The 24007-nt window shown below is 38.0% G+C and overlaps 1 protein-coding gene and 1 long non-coding RNA gene across 6 annotated transcripts in view; one reads left to right on the top strand and one right to left on the bottom strand.

Moving 5' to 3' along the window:
* The window catches only part of SYNPO2 (synaptopodin 2), a 204167-nt gene extending 184231 nt beyond the window's left edge, over positions 1 to 19936 (top strand). Inside the window, exon 5 of one of the 2 annotated variants that reach the window (XM_027543718.1) lies at positions 16088 to 19936. In XM_027543718.1, the coding sequence (XP_027399519.1) occupies positions 16088 to 16627 (540 nt within the window). In that variant the 3' untranslated portion in view covers positions 16628 to 19936. The remainder of the gene's footprint in view (positions 1 to 16087) is intronic. The other variant, XM_027543719.1, reaches the window with a different exon arrangement.
* The window catches only part of LOC113893995, a 371757-nt gene that overhangs the window by 194058 nt on the left and 153692 nt on the right, over positions 1 to 24007 (bottom strand). The gene's annotated exons all lie outside the window — the stretch shown is intronic.

The following is a 24007-nucleotide window of genomic DNA, read 5'->3' as shown; positions in this document are numbered from 1 at the left end:
ACTAAAAGGAGGTAGGAGAGCTGGGTATTTGAACCACTTTGGTATGGATGAGAGAGTAAAGGTCTCCACTGGTGAAAAAGAAAAACAGGTCTAATGAATGGAAGTCATAAGACAGTAAATTTCAGTTTAAGAAAACTTCAAAAACTGCAGAGAAGGAATGGAAAAGGAACTAATATATTAGACATAAAATGTGTTACAGGCCTTAGTATATGTATTTAGTTTAAATTTCACAACAACCTTATTGGGTGGAAATTATCCTCATTTTTTTAATTGATAAGGAAGTCAAAACTCAGAGAGCTTAAGAAAATAGTCCAAAGTCACTGAGCCAGTAGGGTAGTGGACTCCTTGGCTGAATCCAGGTTTATCTGTGTTCACAGCCTGTGCTTCTCCAATGCAGTGCCTATCAGGTGTGTTGTAAAAGGAACTCCTGTACCTCATGAAAGCATGTCTGCAGGATCCCTAAAATGCTTTCCATCTTTAAGATTTTATAATTTTACATCTAAATAGCTCCTTAAAAAGATTTGGGTTTTTAAGTGTTGTGAATATTTTGATGTAGTTAAGTGTTTTAAAAACCAGGATCAGTTTAAAACCTGACTAGACAAAATTTGTTTGTCCCTTCTCAATTTAATCCCAGTAGTTGAAGAAAAATAGCTTAAAATTAAAAATGTCATTTTACTAATGAGAGAGTAGGAGGTTAGAGAATAATTTTTCTTTCCTTAAAGCACCGACTAGAGGATTTGCTTAAGCTCCAATGTCTGTAAAATGATTATAATTCTTCCTGACTATTCTTCACACACACACACACATACTTCCTGAGAAGGGAGCATTCTGAAACTCAGAGACACCTCTAGTCCTAGGGCAGAGGTCAGGCTCCCTTAGGTAAAGTAAGAAAAGGGTTTGTAATACTATAAAGCAGAACTTCTACTACTCTTGGCTAATCATTTCACCTCAATCACTAGATCTCTATCCTTTGCTGTTAGAATGCACATGTTCCAGTTTATAAAATTATGTCAAATGTATTGTACATTCATACAAAAAGCAATCTTTTAAAAGATCCATTTAATATTTATCTTATTTGTTTACTCTTCAACCTCTGTTTTGTCCTTTTTTCCCCCTCAAACTTCTGTAATATTCTACCTACCACTGTCAACTATGGTCAAAATCAAAATCTTATTTTGTGAATGGTGCATAGACATGTAATTGTCAGTGTATTGTAGGGATGAACTGTATTGTCAAACTTCATTTTGTCCTATTAGACTTCATTTTTTGCAAAAAATGCACTGATCTAGACAACCAGTTGGAACATCAAAGCTGGATTTCACCTGGGACTATGTGACCCACAATGAGAAATTGCAAGACCTGCTCCCCCTACCCACACCTCCTTCAGGCTCTGTAAAACGTGAAAGAACTGGGACATGAGTTTCCTCTCAGCTAAAACACACAGAAGTTCCAGCCCAGGTCACTAGCATGTGTGACTTCAGCTCATCAGTGGTCACTTGATCTATTAACTATATGTTAAAAAGGACTTATCTTCATTAGATTTGTGAGTATTGAAAGAAGCAAGATTAAGAACAAGGACAGAATTAGGAAACAACCATCAAAACAGGCTTGAGAGTTACTTTTTGACTGGTGTAAGAAATCTTTTTGCAAATAGATAAGCTCTTGGACATTTTTTCCTCCATCCCTTCCCCAGCATTTTTTTTTTTTTAATGGATAGTTGCATAAGAACTTCAAACATATATCTTACTGAAGGATTTCTTTTCTTCTTCTCTCAATCTCAAATGTGTATTTAAAAGGGCCTAGACATGTTAGTCGGAGAAGGCAATGGCACCCCACTCCAGTACTCTTGCCTGGAAAATCCCATGGACGGAGGAGCCTGATAGGCTGCAGTCCATGGTGTCGCTAAGAGTCGGACACAACTGAGCGACTTCACTATCCCTTTTCACTTTCATGCATTGGAGAAGGAAATGGCAACCCACTCCAGTGTTCTTGCCTGGAGAATCCCAGGGACTGGGGAGCCTGGTGGGCTGCCGTCTCTAGAGTCGCACAGAGTTGGACGCGACTGAAGTGACTTAGCGTAGCATAGACATGTTAGTGGAGAAGGCAATGGTACCCCACTCCAGTACTCTTGCCTGGAAAATCCCATGGACGGAGGAGCCTGATAGGCTGCAGTCCATGGTGTCGCTAAGAGTCGGACACGACTGAGCGACTTCACTTTCACTTTTCACTTTCATGCATTGGAGAAAGAAATGGCAACCCACTCCAGGGTTCTTGCCTGGAGAATCTCAGGGACGGGGCATCCTGGTGGGCTGCCGTCTCTGGGGTCACACAGAGTCGGACACGACTGAAGGAACGTAGCAGCAGCAGACATGTTAGTACCTCCAGAAGAATTTACCTTTTATATTAGACTACACAACCAAAGTGGCTTAGAGGGCTGATGAAATGTTTGTAGCTGATGGGTAAGGCTTTTGTTCATTCATCTGTACGTTTGCATGAGTCAGTACTGAAAGTGAAACAATTGTTTAGCAGTTGGATAGTCAATAATTTATTAACATCATATCAAATTGAAGGTGAACTTGGGAAATGAAGAGTGGTCAGGGAAATAACAAGGAATGAGATCTTTTGAATAAATGAGTGGTCTACATATAAAAATTTGCTGTAGTATTAATATGAAATGTTATGTCTAGATAATTATATATTGCTGTTTTGTAAGTGCTTTAAGAAAGCTAAGCCAATAGGAAAAGCTGTAATAACAGCTAATGCCAAAGGCAAAGTTACATATTTACTCTCTAATTTTGAACATTTGACAAGTAGACAACCATCCTAACACTTTATGAGACATCCCCTTGAACCATTCGTGGGATTACATTTATACCCAGGATTAGTATATTCAAGTAAAGTAAATACTTCCTATTTTGAAGGAAGGTACCTGGACCCACAACATGTTTCCATATTTCCTGTTTGCATTTGAAAAGCACACCATCAGGGCTATCACTGTGCACTCTGCTTTAATCTATTGTTCCCCTTAGTAGTCTTTTATCTGTTCATTTGAAAATCTCACTTTATGCCATTTCTGTGTTTTTAAAATGAAATTACATATATGAAATTACTGTATAAATTCCCTCAAACAAGAAAGATATCATTAAGTAAAAATTCATCACTTGTACCAGAGAGATATGGTTAGGCAATTGAGCAAAATTTTTATCTCCTCTGTACTTAAGAAAACCAGTGGGTGATTTCCCAGATGAAGGCTTATATTTTTTTATTCCCAATTTTAAACATCACTCTGGGCCATGTTTTTGACAAAGGAAACATAAATATGATTTGGTACTAAATCTTAAACTTCCCAGCAAACATTGTGTTAAACATTTTCCCCATGGCCCAGAATAAGAATCAAAGCATCCACTAATAAGCTTGGAAACTTAATAGAAAAACAGTTACAAAGATCAAGTAAGTCATTTCCTCATGCTGTATCCTCCACATCCTTATGAAATAATGTCACGTGTTGTGTAGTTGTTGATGTGTCTGTCACTAACATTAAGCAGCTTGATTTTCCAGTTTTATAAATGTAATCAGGAGTTGTTACAGAAGGATTGCTTAAAAATCTGCCAGTGGGAAATCTGGAGTATGTTATCATGCAAAGGGCCCAAGCAAGCTTTTCTCTAGCATCCACATATATCTTAAGAATTCTTAATATCTTAACGGATAAAATTTTCCTCTGAGAAAGCCAAAGTCATTTTAGTTGGGAAACAAGTTTGCTTAAGTGATATTAGCTCTACTTCAAATAGCAGGCACATAAGCTGTGGAAGGCAATGGCACCCCACTCCAGCACGCTTGCCTGGAAAATCCCATGGATGGAGGAGCCTGGTGGGCCACAGTCCATGGGGTCACTAGGAGTCGGACACAACTGAGCAACTTCACTTTCACTTTTCACTTTCATGCATTGGAGAAGGAAATGGCAACCCACTCCAGTGTTCTTGCCTGGAGAATCCCAGGGATGGAGGAGCCTGGTGGGCTGCCATCTATGGGGTTGTACAGAGTCGGACACGACTGAAGCGACTTAGCAGCAGCAGCAGAAGCTATAGAAACAATCTCTTATTCCTACTTTCCTTCTAAGGATAAATGCATATTCATGGTAACTTTTCTTTTTGTGAATGACCGAGGGAGGAGATGGTTACCTGGGTTTGTTTCAGGAAAGAAAGGTGTTTAGAATATTATGAACAGCTAAAGGTATATTCACACAGTTAAACACATTTTAAGTGGGTTTGGTAATTTATCATAATTCAAATGAGATATAGTATAAATATTAATTTTATACTAATACAGATGACTATCTTTTATGAAGGGCTTTCTGTATACCAGGCACTGATAATTTTTCTCTACAAAACCCTCTCACAAGGTCAAAAATTCATTTATTTTATACAGGATCAACACCTTTATTTATTGTGAAATTCTCTCTACAAACTGATGAGAGCTGAACTTTTCCTATCATTCATTCTTTTCTATAGTGGAAATCTATATAACTTAAAAAAATTATTTATTTTTAATTGAAGGATAACTGCTTTGCAATATTGTATTGGTTTCTGCCATACATCAGTGTGGATCAGTTATAGGTATACATATGCTCCCTCCCTCTGGAAACTCCCTCCCAACTCCCACCCTATCCTGTCCCCCTGTTGTCACAGAGCATCAATTTGAGCTCACTGAGCTCGTACAGCAAATTTCCACTGGCTGTCTATTTTACGTATGGTAAGTATGTTTCTATGCTACTCTCTCCACTTGTCCCACCCTCTCCTTCCCAACCTGTGCCCACAAGTCTGTTCTCTATGTCTGTGTCTCCATTTCTGCCCTGCAAATAGGTCCATCAGTAGCATCTTTCTAGATTCCATATATATGCCTTAATATACCATATTTGTTTTTCTCTGACTTACTTCACTCTGTATAATAGGTTCTAGGTTCGTCCACCTCATTGGAACTCATTCAAATTCATTCCTTTTTATAACTGAGTAATATTCCTTTGCATATATGTACCACAACTTCTTTATCCATTCATCTGTTGATGGACCTCTAGGTTGCTTTTACAATATTTACAATATTGCTTTCACAATAGTCCTGCTGCTGCTGCTGCTGCTGCTGAGTCATTTCAGTCGTGTCCGACTCTGTGCAACCCCATAGACGGCAGCCCACCAGGCTCCCCCGTCCCTGGGATTCTCCAGGCAAGAACACTGGAGTGGGTTGCCATTTCCTTCTCCAATGCATGAAAGTGAAAAGTGAAAGTGAACAGCTATTGTAAATAGTGCTGTAGTGAACACTGAGGTACATGTGTCTTTTTCAATTATAGTTTTCTCAGGGCCAGTAGTGAGATTGCTGGATCATATGGTAGCTTTATTCCTACTTTTAAAGGAATCTCCCTACTGTTCTCCATAGTGGCTACATTAATTTGCATTCTATAGTGAGGATCTATATAACTGTTATTGTTTAAATCTTTTGAGGAGAAAACTTCAGAAAACCTTTTGATATGTGTTTAAAAGATTTTATTTTTCTGTTCAAAGCAATTGAAGTAGACTTTTATAAAAATATACTTAAGGCTTTTCTCCAAGAATTAAGTAAGGCGTTTCTCCAAAAATTACAAAAAATTAAAATGGCAATTCAGCTACTTAAATAGAACACAGTCTATTTTAGCAGGAGTATTTTTACAGATTATAATTTTTAGAGTGATATAGTTCTTTTCTGAGGATGATGGAAAGTCAGAGGGCAAAAACTTCAGTGTAGTAGCATTATATCTTTCCACTAAAAGACTAAATGCCTTAAAACACATTATTTAGATAAAATTTTATTACCTATAGCCTTAATTCTTCAATTTCCCTTTACAAACATGAGCTGTGTGACTTCAAGTAAATCACCTAATTTCTTTGCCTCAGTTTCCTTACTTGCAGAAACTGGGGATTATGGAATTGTTGGGAGGATTAAATGAGTTAATAGACAAAAAATGCTTATTACTGTGACTAGTACATAGTAAAAATTCTATGTGTGCATGCATCGCTTCAGTCATATCTGACTCTGTGCGACCCTATGGATTTTAGCCTGCCAGGCTTTTCTCTCCATGGGATTCTCCAGGCAAGAATACTGGAGTGGGTTGTTATCATTGTTTCTAAGATGAAAGGGACCACAGAAATAAATGCATAGATTCCTGCCTAACATCAGTCTTCAACATTAAGTTAAACGTGGTTATTTTTATTCTTCCATAACAGAAGGTCAAAAAAGTCTGAGAAGTCTATACTTTGGCCCACCCAGAACTTGCAGAGAGATGAGGTCAGTGGTGATGTTTCTGGCTAACCCTGCTGCCTGCATTCTGGCATGAGGGAGGCAGTGGCTGGAACAACAGTATCTGAGGCGTGCGGTGCTAATGCCACTTCAAAGGCAGCTTCCTCCTATTTTTATCCTGGGTCAGCAGGCTGCCTATGCAGTTGCCTCTTGAACAAAAGGTTCTACCAGGTCTCTGACACCTTTTAAGGCCTTGCAGACTCTTCTCACAATAACAGGAATAATCTGTTGTGCTACGTGGTATTTGATTTATAAATACAATCTCTACTCTACCCATAATCTTGAAGCAAGTAGCCAGCATTCTTACCATTTTACAACCAATGAAAGTAAGGCTGGGAGAGGCTGAATCACACGGGTAAAAAGAGGCAAAGGCAGGACTCCTAGGTCAATGTGATGTCCAAATTCATGTTCTTTCCAATACAACATACTGGCTCCTATTGTCAATTAGAACTCTTACTCTTTCTCACAAAGAGATTGTCTTCAAATCTAAAATGAAACAATTTTTTTAAAAAAGTCTATTGTTTTAGAACCCCAAATTTAATCTGATAGTTTAAGATGAATTAAGATAAATGTTGTTTAGTTGCTAAGTTGTGTCTGACTCTTTTGTGACCCCATGGACTGTAGCCCACCAGGCTCCTCTGTCTATGGGATTTCCCAGGCAAGAATATTGGAGCAGGTTACCATTTCCTTCTTCAGGGAATCTTCCCAATCCAGGGATCGAACCCGAGTGTCCTGCTTGGCAGGCAGTTTCTTTACCGCTAAGCCATCTGTACTGGTTTTCTGTACATTCTTAGTAAGCAGACTAATACTGTTGATTTCTATTTAAAGAAATGGACACGCTTCTTCTTCTTCTTTTTTTTTTTTTCTTTTTTTTGATAAGAGAGAGCTACCACAGAATTCCTCAAAACTCCAGGAAGGAAAGATTTAAGATTCACTTAAGACAGGTCCCAGGAAATAGACACTGTTATTAAGAGACTAGAACAAAAATAACCTTAAAATTCTCCTGACTACCTAACTGTATCTAAATTATCTCAAGGGAGCATTTGTCCTATATTTAAAGATCTCTAGATAAAGGAATTCTATATCCCTATGGAGAACTTCCTTCTGATGTTGACCTGCTTCCACTTTCAGGGAAATTATAAGTGAAGATTCTCTAGAGCTGGAAGAGCCCCTAAGAGATTAGCTAGCTGAATTGCCATTTCCTATACCTGTTTGCCATCTCAGTGGTAAATTAACTTTTTCCTCTCCAACTCTAACTCATCCCAATTTCCATGATCTTTTTCTTCTTTGGTCTTAACTTTTAAATCTTACAAATAGATTTTGGGCTTTCTTTAGGATTCATGTAATAATTTTCCATGACTCTTCTCATTTAGAGAATCAAAGCAATTTAAAACCCTCACACTTCCACTGACATTAAAGCAAATCATTTATTTAAAGCATGTTAAAATCTTTTACCTGTTTAGAAAATTTGATTTGTCTGTAAATGTTGATTAATCCTATCTATTTGCCAGACATCTTGGTGTGTATGTATTGTGGGTGGCAGAAATGGGTCTATTTGTGTGAAGCCCTCACCATATGTAATTGACAGGTGAGAAGGGCTACATCTTAGGACATGACCAAAAACTTTGGTAAAGATAACCAAATTTCCTGATTATGGCAGTCTGATATAGAAATTGTTCATTCATTTCACAAATGCTTATGAAACATCTACTTGCTAGGCACTGTTCTAGATCAAGGGATGTCTAAATGAGTAAAACAATAACCCCTACTTTGGATGGAGGTAAATTCTAGAGTGGAGAAGCAGATAAACAGAATAATTAAATAAACATTTATTATGTTAGATAGGCATCAGCCTAAGGGTAGAAATAAAGGTGGGAAGGAGGAGAGCAAATCTTGAGGGTGCGAAGAGAGAGAGAGAGTCTGAGAACAGCCAATAGTGATCATATGATATCTGAGCAAGGCCTAAAGAAAATGAAGTAGGGTCATGCTGATACCTGGAATTCTGTGTTTCAGGCAGAGGATCAGCAAGTATAAAGGTCCTGAGACATGAGTGGACCTGATCTGTTCAAGTAACAAAGAGGCCAGGGTGGCTGGAGTAAAGTGGGAGAGACAGAACAGGAGGAAATGAAATCAGATATATAGGAGGTGTGAAATCAGCAGATTCTTTAGGGCCTTGTGGGTCAGTGAAAGAACTTGGAGTTCCCTGTTTTGAAACGAGAAGCCACGACAGAGTTTTAAACAGAGGACAAAGTGACATAATCTGACTTAGGTTTTTAACAAGATAATGTCGACTGCCATATTGAGAATAGACTAAAGGAGAAGGGTGAACCAGGGTAACTAATTAAGCTATATATATACTTATATATGTATATATATACACTTTGTCCTCTGTTTAATACTTATATATATATATATATACACACTACTTATAGCAATAATCCAGGCAAAAGAGTGTGATAGATTAGCTTGCGATGGTACCGATGGAAGTGGTAGGGAATGTTCAGATGCTGTATGTATTTTAAAGCTGACAATTCAGGTGTGGGGTCAACAATCACTGCAAATAGTGATATTTTGACCTGAGCAAATGGAACACTGGCTAATGCCTTGTGCCTTCTTGTATCCATGTGCCCCTTTATGGATCCCTGGTTTGTAGAAAATTTAACTAGTGATTTAAAAGACAAAAGAAATGCCATTTATTCCTGTTGGCTATTATTGGAATCTCTTTATGATAAGGGATATCATGTGTGTTTACTGTTCATATATGTTTAGAGAGAAAGAAGTTCAAGGAGTTGAAATAATATTTGTCATCTGGAGACTCTCTACTGTGCATGTTTGAGCAGGATTTCAGTCAAGACAATTCTTATAGCTTTTAAGGTTTATGGTAAGAAATAGTTTGAACTTCAAAGCATATATCAGTATATCACATTAAACTTCTTTGGCTTCTAGGGCAATTTGCATTGCTTTAGAATTCACTTCTTTGTCCTAGGTAAACCTCAGATGACCTTTCCTTTTTTAAAATGTCAAGTTAAATTGGTTACCAGACTGTGTAACAAGGAAGCTCACTAAGCTACTTCATTAACAAGCTATGTGTATAAGTCAACGTCTAATTGACATAAAAGATGGTCCATGTTAAGCGGAGAAAGACCCCCAGCTCCTCTGAGCTTTTCAGCTGACCTGGAAGCAGAGAGCGCTGTGTCTCCCCTTCAGAGAGAGGGAATGCCTCTCAGTGTGATATGTCCCTATGCACTGGTGCCTACTGGTGCTTGTGACAAATGGCAAGATGCCAATATCAATTAATCCAAATTTAAGATTTCAATGTCCCTTTCAAAAATGTCTAAAGTCTCACTCCATTTAGTTTTCTTGGATTCAAATTTCTTTCTTTTTTTTCTCTTGTATACACTGCTTGTTTATTTATTTACTTGCACTTGTTGCTTGTTTTATTTCTTACTTGTTTTTGGCTGTGCTGGGTCTTCTTTGCTGCATACAGGCTTTCTTGAGTTCAGTGAGCGGGGCCACTCTGCAGTTCTGGTGCATGGGCATCTCTTGTTGCAGAGCACAGGCTCTAGGTGCACAGGCTTCTGTACTTGCAGCATGAAGGCTCACAGCTGCAACTTGCTGGCTCCAGGGTATGCAGGCTTCAGGAGTTGCTGCACAGGAGCTCATTAGTTGTGGCTAGTGGGCCTTAAAGCATGCAGTCTTCAGTAACAGAGGTACACAGGCTCAGTAATTGTGGATTCTTATCTACTGCGCCACCAGGGAAGTCCCCCTCCCTTTTTATTTGTTTTATTTTAAAGTCTTTATTGAATTTGTTACAATATTGTTTCTGTCTTATGTTTTTGGGTTTTGGCTGAGAGGTATGTGCTATCTTATCTTCCTGACAAGGGAGTAAATGTGAATCCCGGGCGCTGTGCGCTGGAAGGCAATGTCTTAACCACTGGACCACCAGGGAAGGCCCTCAAATCTTTTTTTTGAAAAAAATTTTTTTTCTAAACAATTTCATTGCAAACATAGTGCCAGATGTATTTGATTAAGAAACCTCATATGAGACTGCCTGGGTTCAACTCCCGCTACACCAGAACTTATTAGCTTTCTACCCTCAGGGAACTTACTTACCCTCTCTAAGTGTCACTGTCCTCATCTGGAAAATAGGGATTTTAAAAGTGCCTACTTCATGGGGTTATATGAAGGACTGTATGAAATATTCCACATAAAGCAATTAAGCATCACCACTGGGCACACAGTAAGTGATCTTCTAGTGGTGGCTATTATTAAAGGCAGAGGTAGGAAAACACTTCGTTCCAGTTTATTCTTTTGATGGAAATATGTAACATCAGGTGATTCATGAGTTCAGTGCAAACGCTCGCAGCCTTCACTTCACATTATATTGGACCAGCTAAAGACTGACATATACCTTATGATTCAACACTTAAATGACACACTACTCTAAGTACATACAGATTACTGTTAATAAGTCCAATATTAACTATGTGACCTGCCAGAGGACACAGCAATTTGGTCAGTTTGAACGATATCTTCATTGGTTTGCTTCTGGCGATTGTTTATTTAAGTATATCTACTTAAGGAGATCAAGATAGTATCTTTGCATTAGCTTTATCTAACAAACCAGGAAAAGAAGAATGTAGAAAACTTGAGAGAATGAATACCATCGATGTAATTTCCCCTTAGTTGGAAAAGTGAAGAATAGTATAAGGACAGGGAAGGGTTCCAAGTGAATGGAAGTAACTGGGAATATATGAAGGGATGACTGGATAGGAGTGTAAGTAGACGCACTCTATGGTATTGTGATCAATGGAGTAAAGTTACGGGAGGCAAAGTTTGCCTCAATGTAGGGAAGACATTCTCAACACTTAGAGCTTAAAGACTGTCTTGAGATGGCCTGGAAACTAGTGAGCTCCCTTCTCTAGAGCAAGGCCTGGGTGAGGTAAAAGGTTTCAACTCAAGACTATTTGATGTTACTAGGAAAACAAACAAACAAACACACATATCATTTTATTTTTAGCCTATATTTCATTTTTAAAAGAAAATAATAACTATACTCTCTAATGAAATGATAATATTATATAATAGGATATTAAAAGTGGAAGTTTCCCCCTAGGCCCTCCAATACAAGAGATGCTGCACATTGAAGTGAGATTCCAGATAAACACAGACTTTACAGAGAAAACAGTAGACATGAGTGTCCCTGCTGTGCTCAAAGATTAACAAACCACTGCCACAATTCTTGAACCCCTTAGTCAGCTCCAGGTTATTAAAGGGGGTCAGAGTCTGGCAGGAAGAAAGGATTTGGTGAGGAGGAATTCTGGAACTCTGTAGATCACGGTGTGTGTTTAGAGTAGATGAAGTTGGGGGACCCTGCTCTCTCACCTCCAGCCTTGTGAGAAACAGATTTAAAGTGACTTCTTAAAGGACTTTGTATAAGATGTCAGCATGAGGATGGATGGGAGGTCAGAGTGGGCTGGGGTCTGATTCCCTCCCAGGATATCTATAGAGTGAGAGATGGTCTGAAAAACTGTTTTGGAAAAGAATTGGGAAATTTGCTGCTGAATTCCCAAGGGCAAATGATGTGATTGTTTCCCATGGACCAGAGAAGGGCAGAAGTAAGGCAGAGTTGGATGGAGTCATCCTGGGGTCTGTCCAAGGGTGAAAACAGACCCTAGTAGCTACAAGCTTTCTAGGGGTTGTAGATTGAGTTACAAATTAACTCTAGAATTGAGATGAACTGACATTAATCGAGGACTACAGACAAGATGTCCCCAGTGATAGGGATCTTCAAATATCCCTTTGAAGCTTTCTTCTCTGTGCCTCCCTGGCTCTGAGAGTGAAAAGCCAGAATATGATGTTACTATATAAAGTAAAAAAAAAAAAAAAATCTGCTCTTTTTTTCCTCCATCCTTGCACTTTCACCTCAGGGCAAAAGTCAGGCTTAGCAAGCTGGGAGAGGAAGAGGCGGAAAGCATGAAGAAGCTAAACACATTGCCTTCCCTGAAGGAAGGTGATCCTTCTAAAATGAGCCCTAGCTAGGGAAGGAGAAGAGATTTACCTCTAAGAGGAGACTGAAATTTGTTATTCCAGTGGCTGTAATATTATAAGTTGAAATATAATGGTTTGAGTAACTTAAGATGATGATGGTCTAATCCTAAAAGGAAGTCAAATATCACAGGACCTAAGTTTTGATCCAGCAGTGGTGAAAAAATTTCTTTTATTAAAAAATAGATTTCTTAATCTAATCCAGTTTAGATTAATAATAAAATAATTTTATGGTAAAAAAATTAAAGTGTAGTAGGAGACAAAAAGAAAGAAGCATTTTGATGACAATTTAACATATTAAGCACTCTCATATCAAAATTTTAAATTCTTTTGATAATAATACAATCCAAGGTAGAAATTCCAATCCAGGATCTAACCCATGATATGCTAGGATTCTTCCATCAGAAATCCAAACTCCAAAATAGAAGAAACACTTCTGTTATTTTCAGGTGCCTTTGGTCATTTCTGGCTCAGGACGGATCACGTGGCTTCATTCCCCCAGCCAAGCAGAGAACAGTATGAGCCTCAGGACAGAGACTGACAGAGGAAATAGCACCAAAGAACAAGATGTGAAAATGGCTTTGGGGAAATAGGTTAGAATTAGGGGTTTGGGTGCAGGCAAAAACTAGAGGCCTGAAATATTTTTGGAATAAACAGAAACAACAATGTGCCTAAAGAACTATTTGTTTATACCACAGGTGCATTTCTAACCTAAGACAATTTGTAATTTTATTCTATTGTTAGCACTTAAAGGAGCATGAAGTCACATTTGGCAGACTGAGGAGTATGTAGAAGAGCAACAGTCATTTTGTTCATCGAGGTCACTGCACTCTTCCTTCACAGCACTGCTGCTATATTTAGCATATGTCTATTCTATAAGATTTTTCTTTTTTTTTTTCGTAAACTCAGTGTTATTTTCTCTTCAGGAAACTTTGAGTTACTCTTTCAATATTATACTTCAAAGTTTTGTTCTTTCCCTCCACATTCAACTGATTAATGTTTTTGCCTTAGCTGAAGAACAATCCCTGATGTCTTTGTTATTAGAATATCATTCAACAATGTTTTTAACTTTTGCATTTCTGTTAAGATTCCATTCTTCTGAAGATTTGTGACTAAGTGGGTAGAAGAAGACCAGAAAATAACTTTCTCTCTTTCATCCAGTGTTTTGCATGCCCTATCACTGAGCTGCATGCATTCACATTGTACCCCATACTTTGAAATATATTGACAATTATTTCCTTTTCCAGTTATTAGCCAGTGATGGTAGTAACCCTTATGTATGTTCAGGAACTCTTTTATTTCTGTGAAGACTTGGATCCTTTTATTGCGATCCTTTGCTGCTGCTGCTGCTGCTAAGTCACTTCAGTCGTGTCTGACTCTGTGGGACCCCATAGACGGCAGCCCACCAGGCTCCGCCGTCCCTGGGATTCTCCAGGCAAGAACACTGGAGTGGGTTGCCATTTCCTTCTCCAAGGCATGAAAGTGAAAAGTGAAAGTGAAGTCTCCCAGTCCTGTCCAACTCTACATAACCCCATGGACTGCAGCCCACCAGGCTCCTCCATCCATGGGGTTTTCCAGGCAAGAGTACTGGAGTGGGGTGCCATTGCCTTCTCCATGCCATCCTTTAAGTCTCTATTATTTTAAAGATCTGACTAAAGAAGCTGCTATATCTGATGGGAAACAGGTATCACTGGAATGTGAAAAATGCCCCAGCGACTCTCTAGATCAATGTTCTCTTTCTTCCAGAGATAAGGACAAACGGGGACATAGACACAACTGAGCTAATTTCTCTTTATCATACGGAAGGTTGGGTATGTGTGTGTTAGTTGTTCAGTTGTGTTGATTCTTGCAACCCCATGGACTGTAGCTCACCAGGCTCCTTTGTCCATGGGATTCTCCAGGCAAGAATACTGGAGTGGGTTGTCATGGTCTTCTCCAGGGGATCTTCCCAACCCAGGGATAGAACCTGTGACTCACGTTTCCTGCTTTGGCAGGTGTGTTCCTTACTACTAATGCTACCTGGGAAGCCCTTATCATACTGAATGTTAATACTTCTTAATGTACAAAACCATTGGTCCTGTCAAAACAGGTAATGAGTCTCTTCTCTAAACTGATCTCTGATTGACTAATTCACAACTGCAGAGCTAAAAACAGTACTGGATTGTGTGCTTCCTGAGAACATGGACTTTATCTGAAGCATCTTTGTATATTGAGTTCACAGGAAAATGCCTAGAAATACTAGGAATAAAATTTTTGTTAAATGAATGAAACAAATGCATTAATAATATGGAATAGAAAGCAAATCCTTAAATAGTAACTTATTAGATCTAGGTTAAGAGAAGGAGATTAATGAAAACAAGTTTTTGCTAGGAGTTTTTTTTTGGAGGGGGTGAGGTGGGTAGGGGCATGCCCTGTGGCTTGTGGGATCTTAGTTCCCCGACCAGGTATAAAACCTGGGGCCCCCACAATGAAAGCACCAAGTCCTAACCACTAGACTGCCAGGGAATTCTCCATTATTATTAAAGCTTCAATGATTAAAAAGACATCATCAAGATCCATTATATTGACTCTCTTATTCTTTATATGCAAAGCAACATTGAACCACCTACCTTTGTGTGCCTAATGGAACAACAACAACAACAAAAAACCCCCGAACATTTAAATCTGAGATATTTTGTCCAAATCTAGGTGTTGCTATTCATTTTAAATTTAAGAACTTGATATAGAAAGAAAATATATTGAAACCATTTATGGAATTTGAACACATTTTAAAGCATGGAAATACTTTTTGTTCAAGAAACACAATGTCATGATACTCCCAAGTTGATTCATTTCTCTTAAGTGTGTCTCTGCTACTTTTTGCCAGGAGTTTTCCTAAGAGTCTCAAGCAAATGGGAATATGTAAGGAAGTAATGTATATAATCAGACTTCAAGGTCCCTGGAAATAGAGAATGAGTAAAAGCTTTCACTAAGTTGTATTTCATGATATTAGACAAACTGAACATTTAGCATACACAAGGGAATGTTTCAGGGACACACACTTTCAAAGAAATAAGGAATATAATATGCATAAAAGGAACCAAAGCACAAATGAAACAAGTGGCTGAACTCTTTCCTTCAGAGACACAGGCAATATACTACACTCAGGAAATAAAGATCCACATGATCTTCACCAGTATATACATAGAACTTGGCTGGAAAAATGTCATCTGCTCCATCAAACAGGAAATATTAAATAAGACAAAAATAAGACAAAATATTAAAAGTCACTTGGAAAAAGTACAAAGCCCAGTAGAACATGGTCTGTTTCTAGAGTTATTTATATATTTATGCTTATTCGGTATTAGAAAAACAGGACTAGAATGAGGGTGGGCTGTAGATGTAGGTACGAATATGAAGAGGGTAGACAGGAGTAAGAGTGGCCCCAGTGATAACAGAGTGCTTGCAGTGGTGGTGGTGCCTAAGAAAGACGGTAGCAATTGGAGCTATGGGTTCAGAAAAGCAGAGCAAGGAGGTCCTAAAGGAAGGTCAAGTCCCAGACCAGCACTAATAATACACCAGGCAGAGGCAGCCTATTTTGGCTTTAATTATAAGCATTGTAGGGATTTGTTGATTTTTATAGTGCTTAGTAATGGTGTGGAGAATGCTTTGGAGTAGTAGCCAATCAGCATAAACCAAAATGAATGAGATATATTAACATTTTCATTATTTCTAGCAGACTGGACGCTCTCTTTCTCTTCCTGGAAGACCAGTCCCACCTGCCATCTCTGCAACATCTCCTTGGTTATACCAGCCTGCTTACAGCTACACTAGCAAGCCAACGGATGGGCTCGAGGAAGCAAAGAAGAGACTGACTCCTTGGGAAGCAGCAGCCAAGTCTCCTCTTGGCTTAGTGGATGAGGCCTTCAGACCCAGAAACATTCAGGAATCCATTGTGGCAAATGTGGTCTCAGCAGCTCGTAGAAAGGTGCTTCCAGGGCAGTCTGAGGAATGGAATGCAAGACTGTCCTATGTCCCTCAAACCCAGAAGACCAGTGTGGGCTCATTTGCAAAGCAAGAGTATAATGTTGCATCCCTACCCAATTATAGTATGCCCAACTCCCAGTATGGTTCACAGGCACCACATGCATATTACAGGCAGCCTTCCAGAAACGATTCTGAAATAATGTCCATGGAGACCAGGTCTGATTATTGTCTCTCCATAACCAACTGCAACTATAACCCACACCCGAGGGGATGGAGACGTCAAACATGAAGTTAGCAGAACTGGTCATATGCCACCTAGATTTTTTTTTTTATGTTTCTTTGCAGTGTTTTCCACTTTTCTAATAGTTTAGAATCACTTTTGATCTTGGCTTGTTCTCATAGGTCATTTATCTGTGTGTGTATGCACATTGGAGTGTAAATCACTTCCTTCTCTGCAGATGCATAGAGAATTTCTTTAAAGAACTCATTTCCTGTGCTGATGACACAGAAATTCCATTTATTTCATTAATATGGAGAATTTAGGCAACTAAACTCTTCTCAATTAAAATGAAATTAACTATGTTCTTGTATGTGCCTTAGTCCAGGGTGGAATTAATGAAACATGGTATGCTAACTGATATTAGCAGTAACAGCAAGGACTATAACATTGGAGAAGTTTCCAATGGTAGTATAAGCAATAATTATATAAAAAGAATTTCCTTGGTGTTATTTTAAACATTTCTTTGAAATATATTTTAAAATCTGATAACATTCATATTTGGTTTTTGGAAATGAGACAAAGACATTCTCAGAAAGAAATAAATATTTGAGAGTAAGACAATTATACATTTCAGTTGGACTTCTGAGGTAAGTGGTGTAATATGTGGGGAATAGAAGATGTAGGTATAGGATTTATTTTTAATCTATTTAAAGGCAGGGGCCTGAGACAGGAATAGACTCTGGGTTCAGGTGTCCTCACTTGTGAGATGAGAAGGTCAGATTATTTAATCTCCTCGATGCTTAACAGCTCTGATATTCTGAACTGAGTTTCTCTCATTTGTAAAATGATCTTTGATGCATTATTCATTTTTGTTGCTCATCATATAAATATCAAACTAAGTTTAAGAGTGGATTAGGTCATTGGTGTCACAACACGTATCATTAAAGGTTCAAGAGGAATTGTTGGGCAGCAGGGTTTGAGCTATGTGTTACATGAGTGAGGGCTGATGAGAAGAAAAAAAGCTATTAATGGATTAAAGGAAGTGGTAGATGGATGTGTCTGTTATTATACAACTGTAGGTCATGAACATTTATTTAATTACAGAAAGCATGCCACAGAAGCCTATGCAACAAGTGGTGCTTCTTTAGAAAAGCATCATTAGGATGTTCAAAGGAAGTTAAACAGTTGCTTGGACAACTCCATGACCCATGCCTGGTTAGCATGACCATGAGACAATCAGTTAAACATCTGCTCCTCACTGTCACACCCAAAAAGGATTAAACACAAGGAAATTCAAAGTACTTTACATCATAAACAAGTATGAGAATATTTAAAAAATAAAAACATCTTGAGTGTTCAAAACATTCTTAGGTTTCTAAATATGATTATTTTGCTTTGTTTTACTTTTTTGACTCTTGAATTTATTATTATGATCGTCTCTTTCACAGAATAATACTTTTTAAAAACTGCCAGGATACAAGTACTCCGTTATTTGGAAACAAAAAAAAAGCTGAAGAAATCACAGTAAGTTCTACTATTAATAGAATCACCCAGATATTAATTTGTTCAATTATTAAGAAAAGTAGAGTACTTCATAGAAATTTGAATTATATCTCAAATTAGAAGATATAATTATGGGTTCCTAAAGAGTTCCTATGGAATTATAAAAAATAATGCCTGGTATATTGGTTAATCTGTCAGCAATTCTCAGGAATCCCCACATAAAAATTCTTGTGGTGGTTCATTTAAACTAGATGTCAATGTTTTAAGATATGTAGAATTTAGCAGAAGGAATTTCGTACAAGATCATATCCTATTTTGTTGTTTTCTTTTATAAATGCTAGCGGTTATTTCCTTCATTCCTTAGATTTTAGATACTTCAGTTCCAGAGGCTGATATATAATACATTATATTATTCACTAAAATTTTCACTAGACTCAAAATAGAGAGATGCAGACATTTTAAACTTAAATATTATTATGAAACAGACAGGTCCCCCTTTGCATGCACTAGATCAAAACAATCATTGTATTAAGCTATCTGAATTTATTCCAGACATCAAAAAAAAAAAAAAGAAAATATAACACATGGCAGGAAAGTTGTACATTTTTCATTCACAGGGAAGTTAATGTCTCATTTTTATTAGAAGTCAATATTTCAGGGACTCATACGTTGCAGATATAATTCTGAAAAAAAAAGTGCGTTGTCAAATCTTCACAAAATGTATGGGTATTTATCTCCAGTTTTCACAAAAGTAGTAAAGTTATATTGCTTACATTCAAGCTAATGTTTGAGCTAAGGCTGCCATGCTGACATCTGATTCCTGCTGAGAAAACCTAGATAACTACTGTTCTCACAAAAATAAAATCAGTTTGGGACTTCCCTGGCAGTCCAGTGGTTTGAGACTCCGCAACTCCACTGTGAGGGGCATGGATTCCACCCCTGGTCTGGGAATTAAGATCCTACATGCTGCACAGACCAGCCAAAATAATAACAAATAAATAAAATTGGTTTGTCTTATATTCCAAATAATACTATTTTCAGAGAAGAGCTTGCACGTGTGCTAAATTGCTTCAGTCGTGTCTGACTCTCTGCGACGCTATGGACTGAAGCCTGCCAGGCTCCTCTGTCCATGGGGATTCTCCAGGCAAGAATACTGGAGTGGGTTGCTATGCCCTCCTCCAGGGAATCTTCCCCACCCAGGGATCCATCCCGCATCTTTTAAGTCTCCTGCATTGGCAGGCAGGTTCTTTACCACTAGTGCCACCTGCTTTGTAAATATATACCACATGTGTTGTTGTAAGACATTTTTCTACTAGTAGAAATCACAGAGGTAGAAACAGTTCTGTGCTATCATGATTAAAAAGCATTCTCTTGAAGTACACTAATTTGGCACCTCTTTCCATCTTCAGTTTAAAAATATAATTGCATGTGTGTGAAATATCTGTTATTGAGATGATTTAAATACTGTTTGTATTTTGAATTTTAAAACTACATGATTCTAGTCCATTTATCTCTGAATATATCTCATGTTTTGGCCTCATCACTCATATTGGAAAGGGCTACACTGTTAGGGCTCAAGCATACACATATATACATTAATGAATTGAAACTTTGGATAAAAAATATATCAAATAGGCTCGTTATTATAATTAGAGAGGACCTGTAGAAATGTTTGTAAAAGAAAGTAGATTTTCACATTTGATTTTTTTTCAAAGTAGTAGTATTTACACTATCCACACATCTACTAAAATAGACTATGTTCTCCTGCTTATTAGCTTAACATTTCTACCTTTGTTTATACCAAAAGACTGTATTTGAAAGATGCATACTGAAAATCAAAATTGTATAAGTAATAAAAATTAACTTGAAAATCAATTTAAAGAGCCTTTTCATTTTTCCTTATTAGAAAATTCTTTTGAAATAGTCTTTACCCCAAAGATTTAATCTTATCTAGTACATATTTTAAAATTTTAGTTTCTACAGTATCAGCTTCCAGGCACATTAAAAGAATTTCATGCTGATTGGCAACATTTTAACTGTAACATTTAAAAACTTAAAAAACAACTTACCTGAAAATATGATCAGTTTCACATGTAAGTTAAGAGGTTTTAGACCCATATTTTCATATTATAGTATTATTAATTTAATATTACTCTGTATTAATTCTTTCTTTCATAATATTGAAAAATCAGTCCTAAGCAAAAGCATAGCTAGTGGTAATATGACTTGATAAAGTATTGGCTGAATTTCTAAAACCACCCTGGACTTAGAGAGCCTACCATGTTTGTCATTCAACTGCTTCTGATCACTTATTCTCTGCAGACTGCCCCATGACTGACCTTGATTAAACTGAACGCTTCATCATAATAAAGCGTATTTAAGTAAAACTTTTAAAAAATGACTTGGATCTTCTTACATACTATTAAAACCATCAGCTGGAATGTGAGCTCCCTGGTCACTGCAACCATGCAGCACAGCTTTTTGATATTTCTTGTTAAAAATTATGAATAAAATGACTCTCTTGGCAATCTGATAAAAAATAGTTTTAAAGAAATTGAAATATTCCCTAAATATGAGTACCATCTTAAAGATTTGAAAAACTTAAGAGATAGTTAGCACCATACTGTCTGTCAACTTAAAGAAAAACACACAACATAGAGTTGTGAGTTTAAGCTTTATTCAGGGTCTTACTGAGGACGACAGCCTGGGAGACAGTCTCTCAGTAGCTCTGAGAAACTGCTCTGAAGAGGCGGGGGAGTAGCCAGTGTACACATGAAAGTTTTTGCTAGAAAATACTGGCCGTCAAGTATACATCTCAGTAAAAGTCTACTGCTAATCAAACAGAACAGATATCTCAAACTGATGATTTTTATGCTTTTCTGCAAGAAAGTGGGGTCATTGAAACTCTTCCTGAGATGTGTATCTTAACTACTTTTATTGTTTTTGTTCAGTCACTAAGTCATGTCTGACTCTTTGTGACCCCATGGACTGCAGCACACCAGGCTCCTCTGTCCTTCACTATCTCCCAGAGTTTGCTCAAACTCCTGTCCATTGTGTTGATGATACCATCCAGCCATCTGATCCTTTCCTGCCCCCTTCTCCCTTTGCCTTTGCTCTTTCCCAGCAACAGGGTCTTTTCCAATGAGTTCCCTCTTTGTATCAGGTGGCTAAAATTGGAGCTTCAGCTTTAGCATCAATCATTCCAATGAACATTCAGGGTTGATTTCCTTTAGGATTGACTGGTTGGATCTCCTTGCAGTCCAAGAGACTCTCAAGAGTCTTCTCCAGCACAATCTGAAAGCATCAATTCTTTGGCATTTAGACTTCTTTACGGTCCAATTCTCACATCCATATATGACTACTGGAAAAACCGTAGCTTTGACTATATGAACCTTTGTTGGCAAAGTGATATGTCTGCTTTTTAATACGCTGTCTAGGTTTGCCAAAGGTTTTCTTCCAAGGAGCAAGTGTCTTTTAATTTCATGTGATTCTGGAGACCAAGAATATAAAATCTGTCACTTTTTCCACTTTTTCTCTTTCTATTTGCCATGAAGTGATGGGACCAGATGCCATGATCTTAGTTTCCTGAATGTTGAGTTTTAAGTCAGGTTTTTACTCTCTCTTCAAGAGGCTCTTTAGTACCTCTTCACTTTCTGCTACTTTCTCACTTAACTACCTAGAGGCCTGTTTATCAAAAGCACAGAATGCATCATCCTGTCTTTTCCATCCTGTATTCCCCTCAGGTTGTACTGTCCTGTAGGTGGGCTGACTGGAGTGGATTCTGACTTAACCCTTGTATAACTAGATGATGAGTCACACTCTGTTCTTTCTTTATTCACATGTATGAAGATGCTAATGCCATAGAAAATGCCCATTTTTTCTTATGAATTCCTATCACTCAGTAAACTACACGTTTCAAAACATGCCAAGAGATCAGTTATCTCCACGTGGAGCCAGCTGGCAGGCTAAGGCCAGGAGAGTCCAATTCCCTGGTAGTTCACTAGGAAGACAGCAACAGAGATGCTTCAGGGCTAGCCAATGTCTCCCTAGTCCACGTAACACTAGAAGTATTTAGTGCAAAGTACTTTTACTCAGTTGTTTTGGAAAATAACAAAATCTGTGACTTCTCAAATTTAATGGAGCAGCATTTTTCACAAAGGGACACTTCATTATTCATAGTCTTAAAAAAAATGTAACAGTTTATATTTCTAGAAGGAGTCTGGCAATCCTCTCTATAAAAATTGAGTAACTTTATGAGGAAATGCCACCAATGTGTCTGGCTATGATTTTTTTTTTCCTCTCTAAAGTTGTAGTGAAGCATTGCAATTTTGTACCTTCTTTCTCCTTGATTTCTTTGCCACTCTTCTTCATAAACAGTCCTCCATTCCCACTTACTGCCAAGAGGAAGAAGCTTCACCACCTCTTCAGGATTTTACGATTTATACTTCTGAAAAGGCTTTCTAGGGCAGGACTGGCTCACCATGATGAGCTGTATAAATGTGAGCTTTGCCCTAAATTACCAAATAAATTATAAAGGGGTGTGAGTGGTGTGCTTAGTTGCTTCACTCATGTTTGATTCTACGACTCCATGGAAAGTAGCCTGCCAGGCTCCTCTGTCCATGGGGATTCTCCAGGCAAGAATAATGGAGTGGGTTGCCATGCCCTCCTCCAGGGGATCTTCTGGACCCAGGAACTGAATCTGAATCTCTTATGTCTCCTGCGTTGGTCAGCAAGTTCTCTACCATCAGCATCACTTTGGAAGCCCTTATAATGGGGTATATATATAGGTAAAGGCACAATCTTACCTAAGGTCAAATTGATCTTGAAGAACCCTGTCTACATTACTATGAATATTCAGAGGACCCTGCTTTAGCCTTTTGCCAGCATCATCTCTTCTAGAAAAAATTATCCATTGAGAAAATTGAGCTACAGATGTATTCTGTAGATATAGTACATGTGTTGGAAAGTAAAGTGCCATCCTTAAACTAGGGAAAATACACTGTTTGTACTGCTCTTACTCTCACTTGGATGGAACAACCATTTTTTAAGCAGCATAGAAATCCATGACATGAGTCCACAGCAGTTTCGCAGGACCCCAGGGCTGATCCCTGACCTAGTGAGAAATAGTCTCATTTCAAGAGGTTGGTAGTTTTTCTTACTATTCTACATGTCATTCATACCAGAGCCTTCTGCCAGACCAGTACATAAGACAGAAAAGAATAATATTTTTTAAATAAATAAATGGGGGAGGAGTTTACCTATTTTCCCACAATGTGGTTTAATTTGGAACTTTATGCCAGTTAAATTTTGTTCTTAAATTCAAATCATATCTTCTCTGGTTTCTGTCTACAGAAGCTACAGGTCTGATTATTAGCAATACAAAATGCCTTTAATTTATTGAAGTGGATACTTACTAGAGGGCTAAGAGGAAAAAGAACACTGATTTAGGGATAAAGCAGCCAAAGTTCAATGCTCAGCTAAGCCAAGCCCTATGTCCAGCGTAAATTTGATAAAGAAAATAAAAGAAGGCAAGGTTTTATGTCCTGTAGCATTCTCCAGTGATAATGAAATAGGAAGGAAGGGGGCAGGGCACAAACTTGGAAAGAATGGCATAGCCTGAGGACACAACGTAAACTAACCAGAACTTTGTTGTTGTTCAGTGCTCAGTCCCGTTATTCACAGTCTCCTGTTCATTGAGCCAAACGGGAAGCAACGCTCAGTTGTTGGTGTGTCTCGTGGTGAAAGCAAAGTCCAATGCTGATGAGAACTAAATGGGTCCAAGATGTCTGTGGCTCAGATCATGAACTCCTTATTGTCAAATTCAGACTTAAAATGAAGAAACTAGGGAAAAATACTAGACCATTCAGGTATGACCTAAATCAAATCCCTAATGATTATACAGTGGAAGTGAGAAATAGATTGAAGGGATTCGATCTGATAGACAAG

The sequence above is a fragment of the Bos indicus x Bos taurus genome, chromosome 6 (genome assembly GCF_003369695.1).
Source record: "Bos indicus x Bos taurus breed Angus x Brahman F1 hybrid chromosome 6, Bos_hybrid_MaternalHap_v2.0, whole genome shotgun sequence".
Lineage (NCBI taxonomy): Eukaryota > Metazoa > Chordata > Mammalia > Artiodactyla > Bovidae > Bos > Bos indicus x Bos taurus.
The sequence above is the reverse complement of the archived record's forward strand: the minus strand, read 5'-3'. Positions and strand labels throughout refer to the sequence as shown.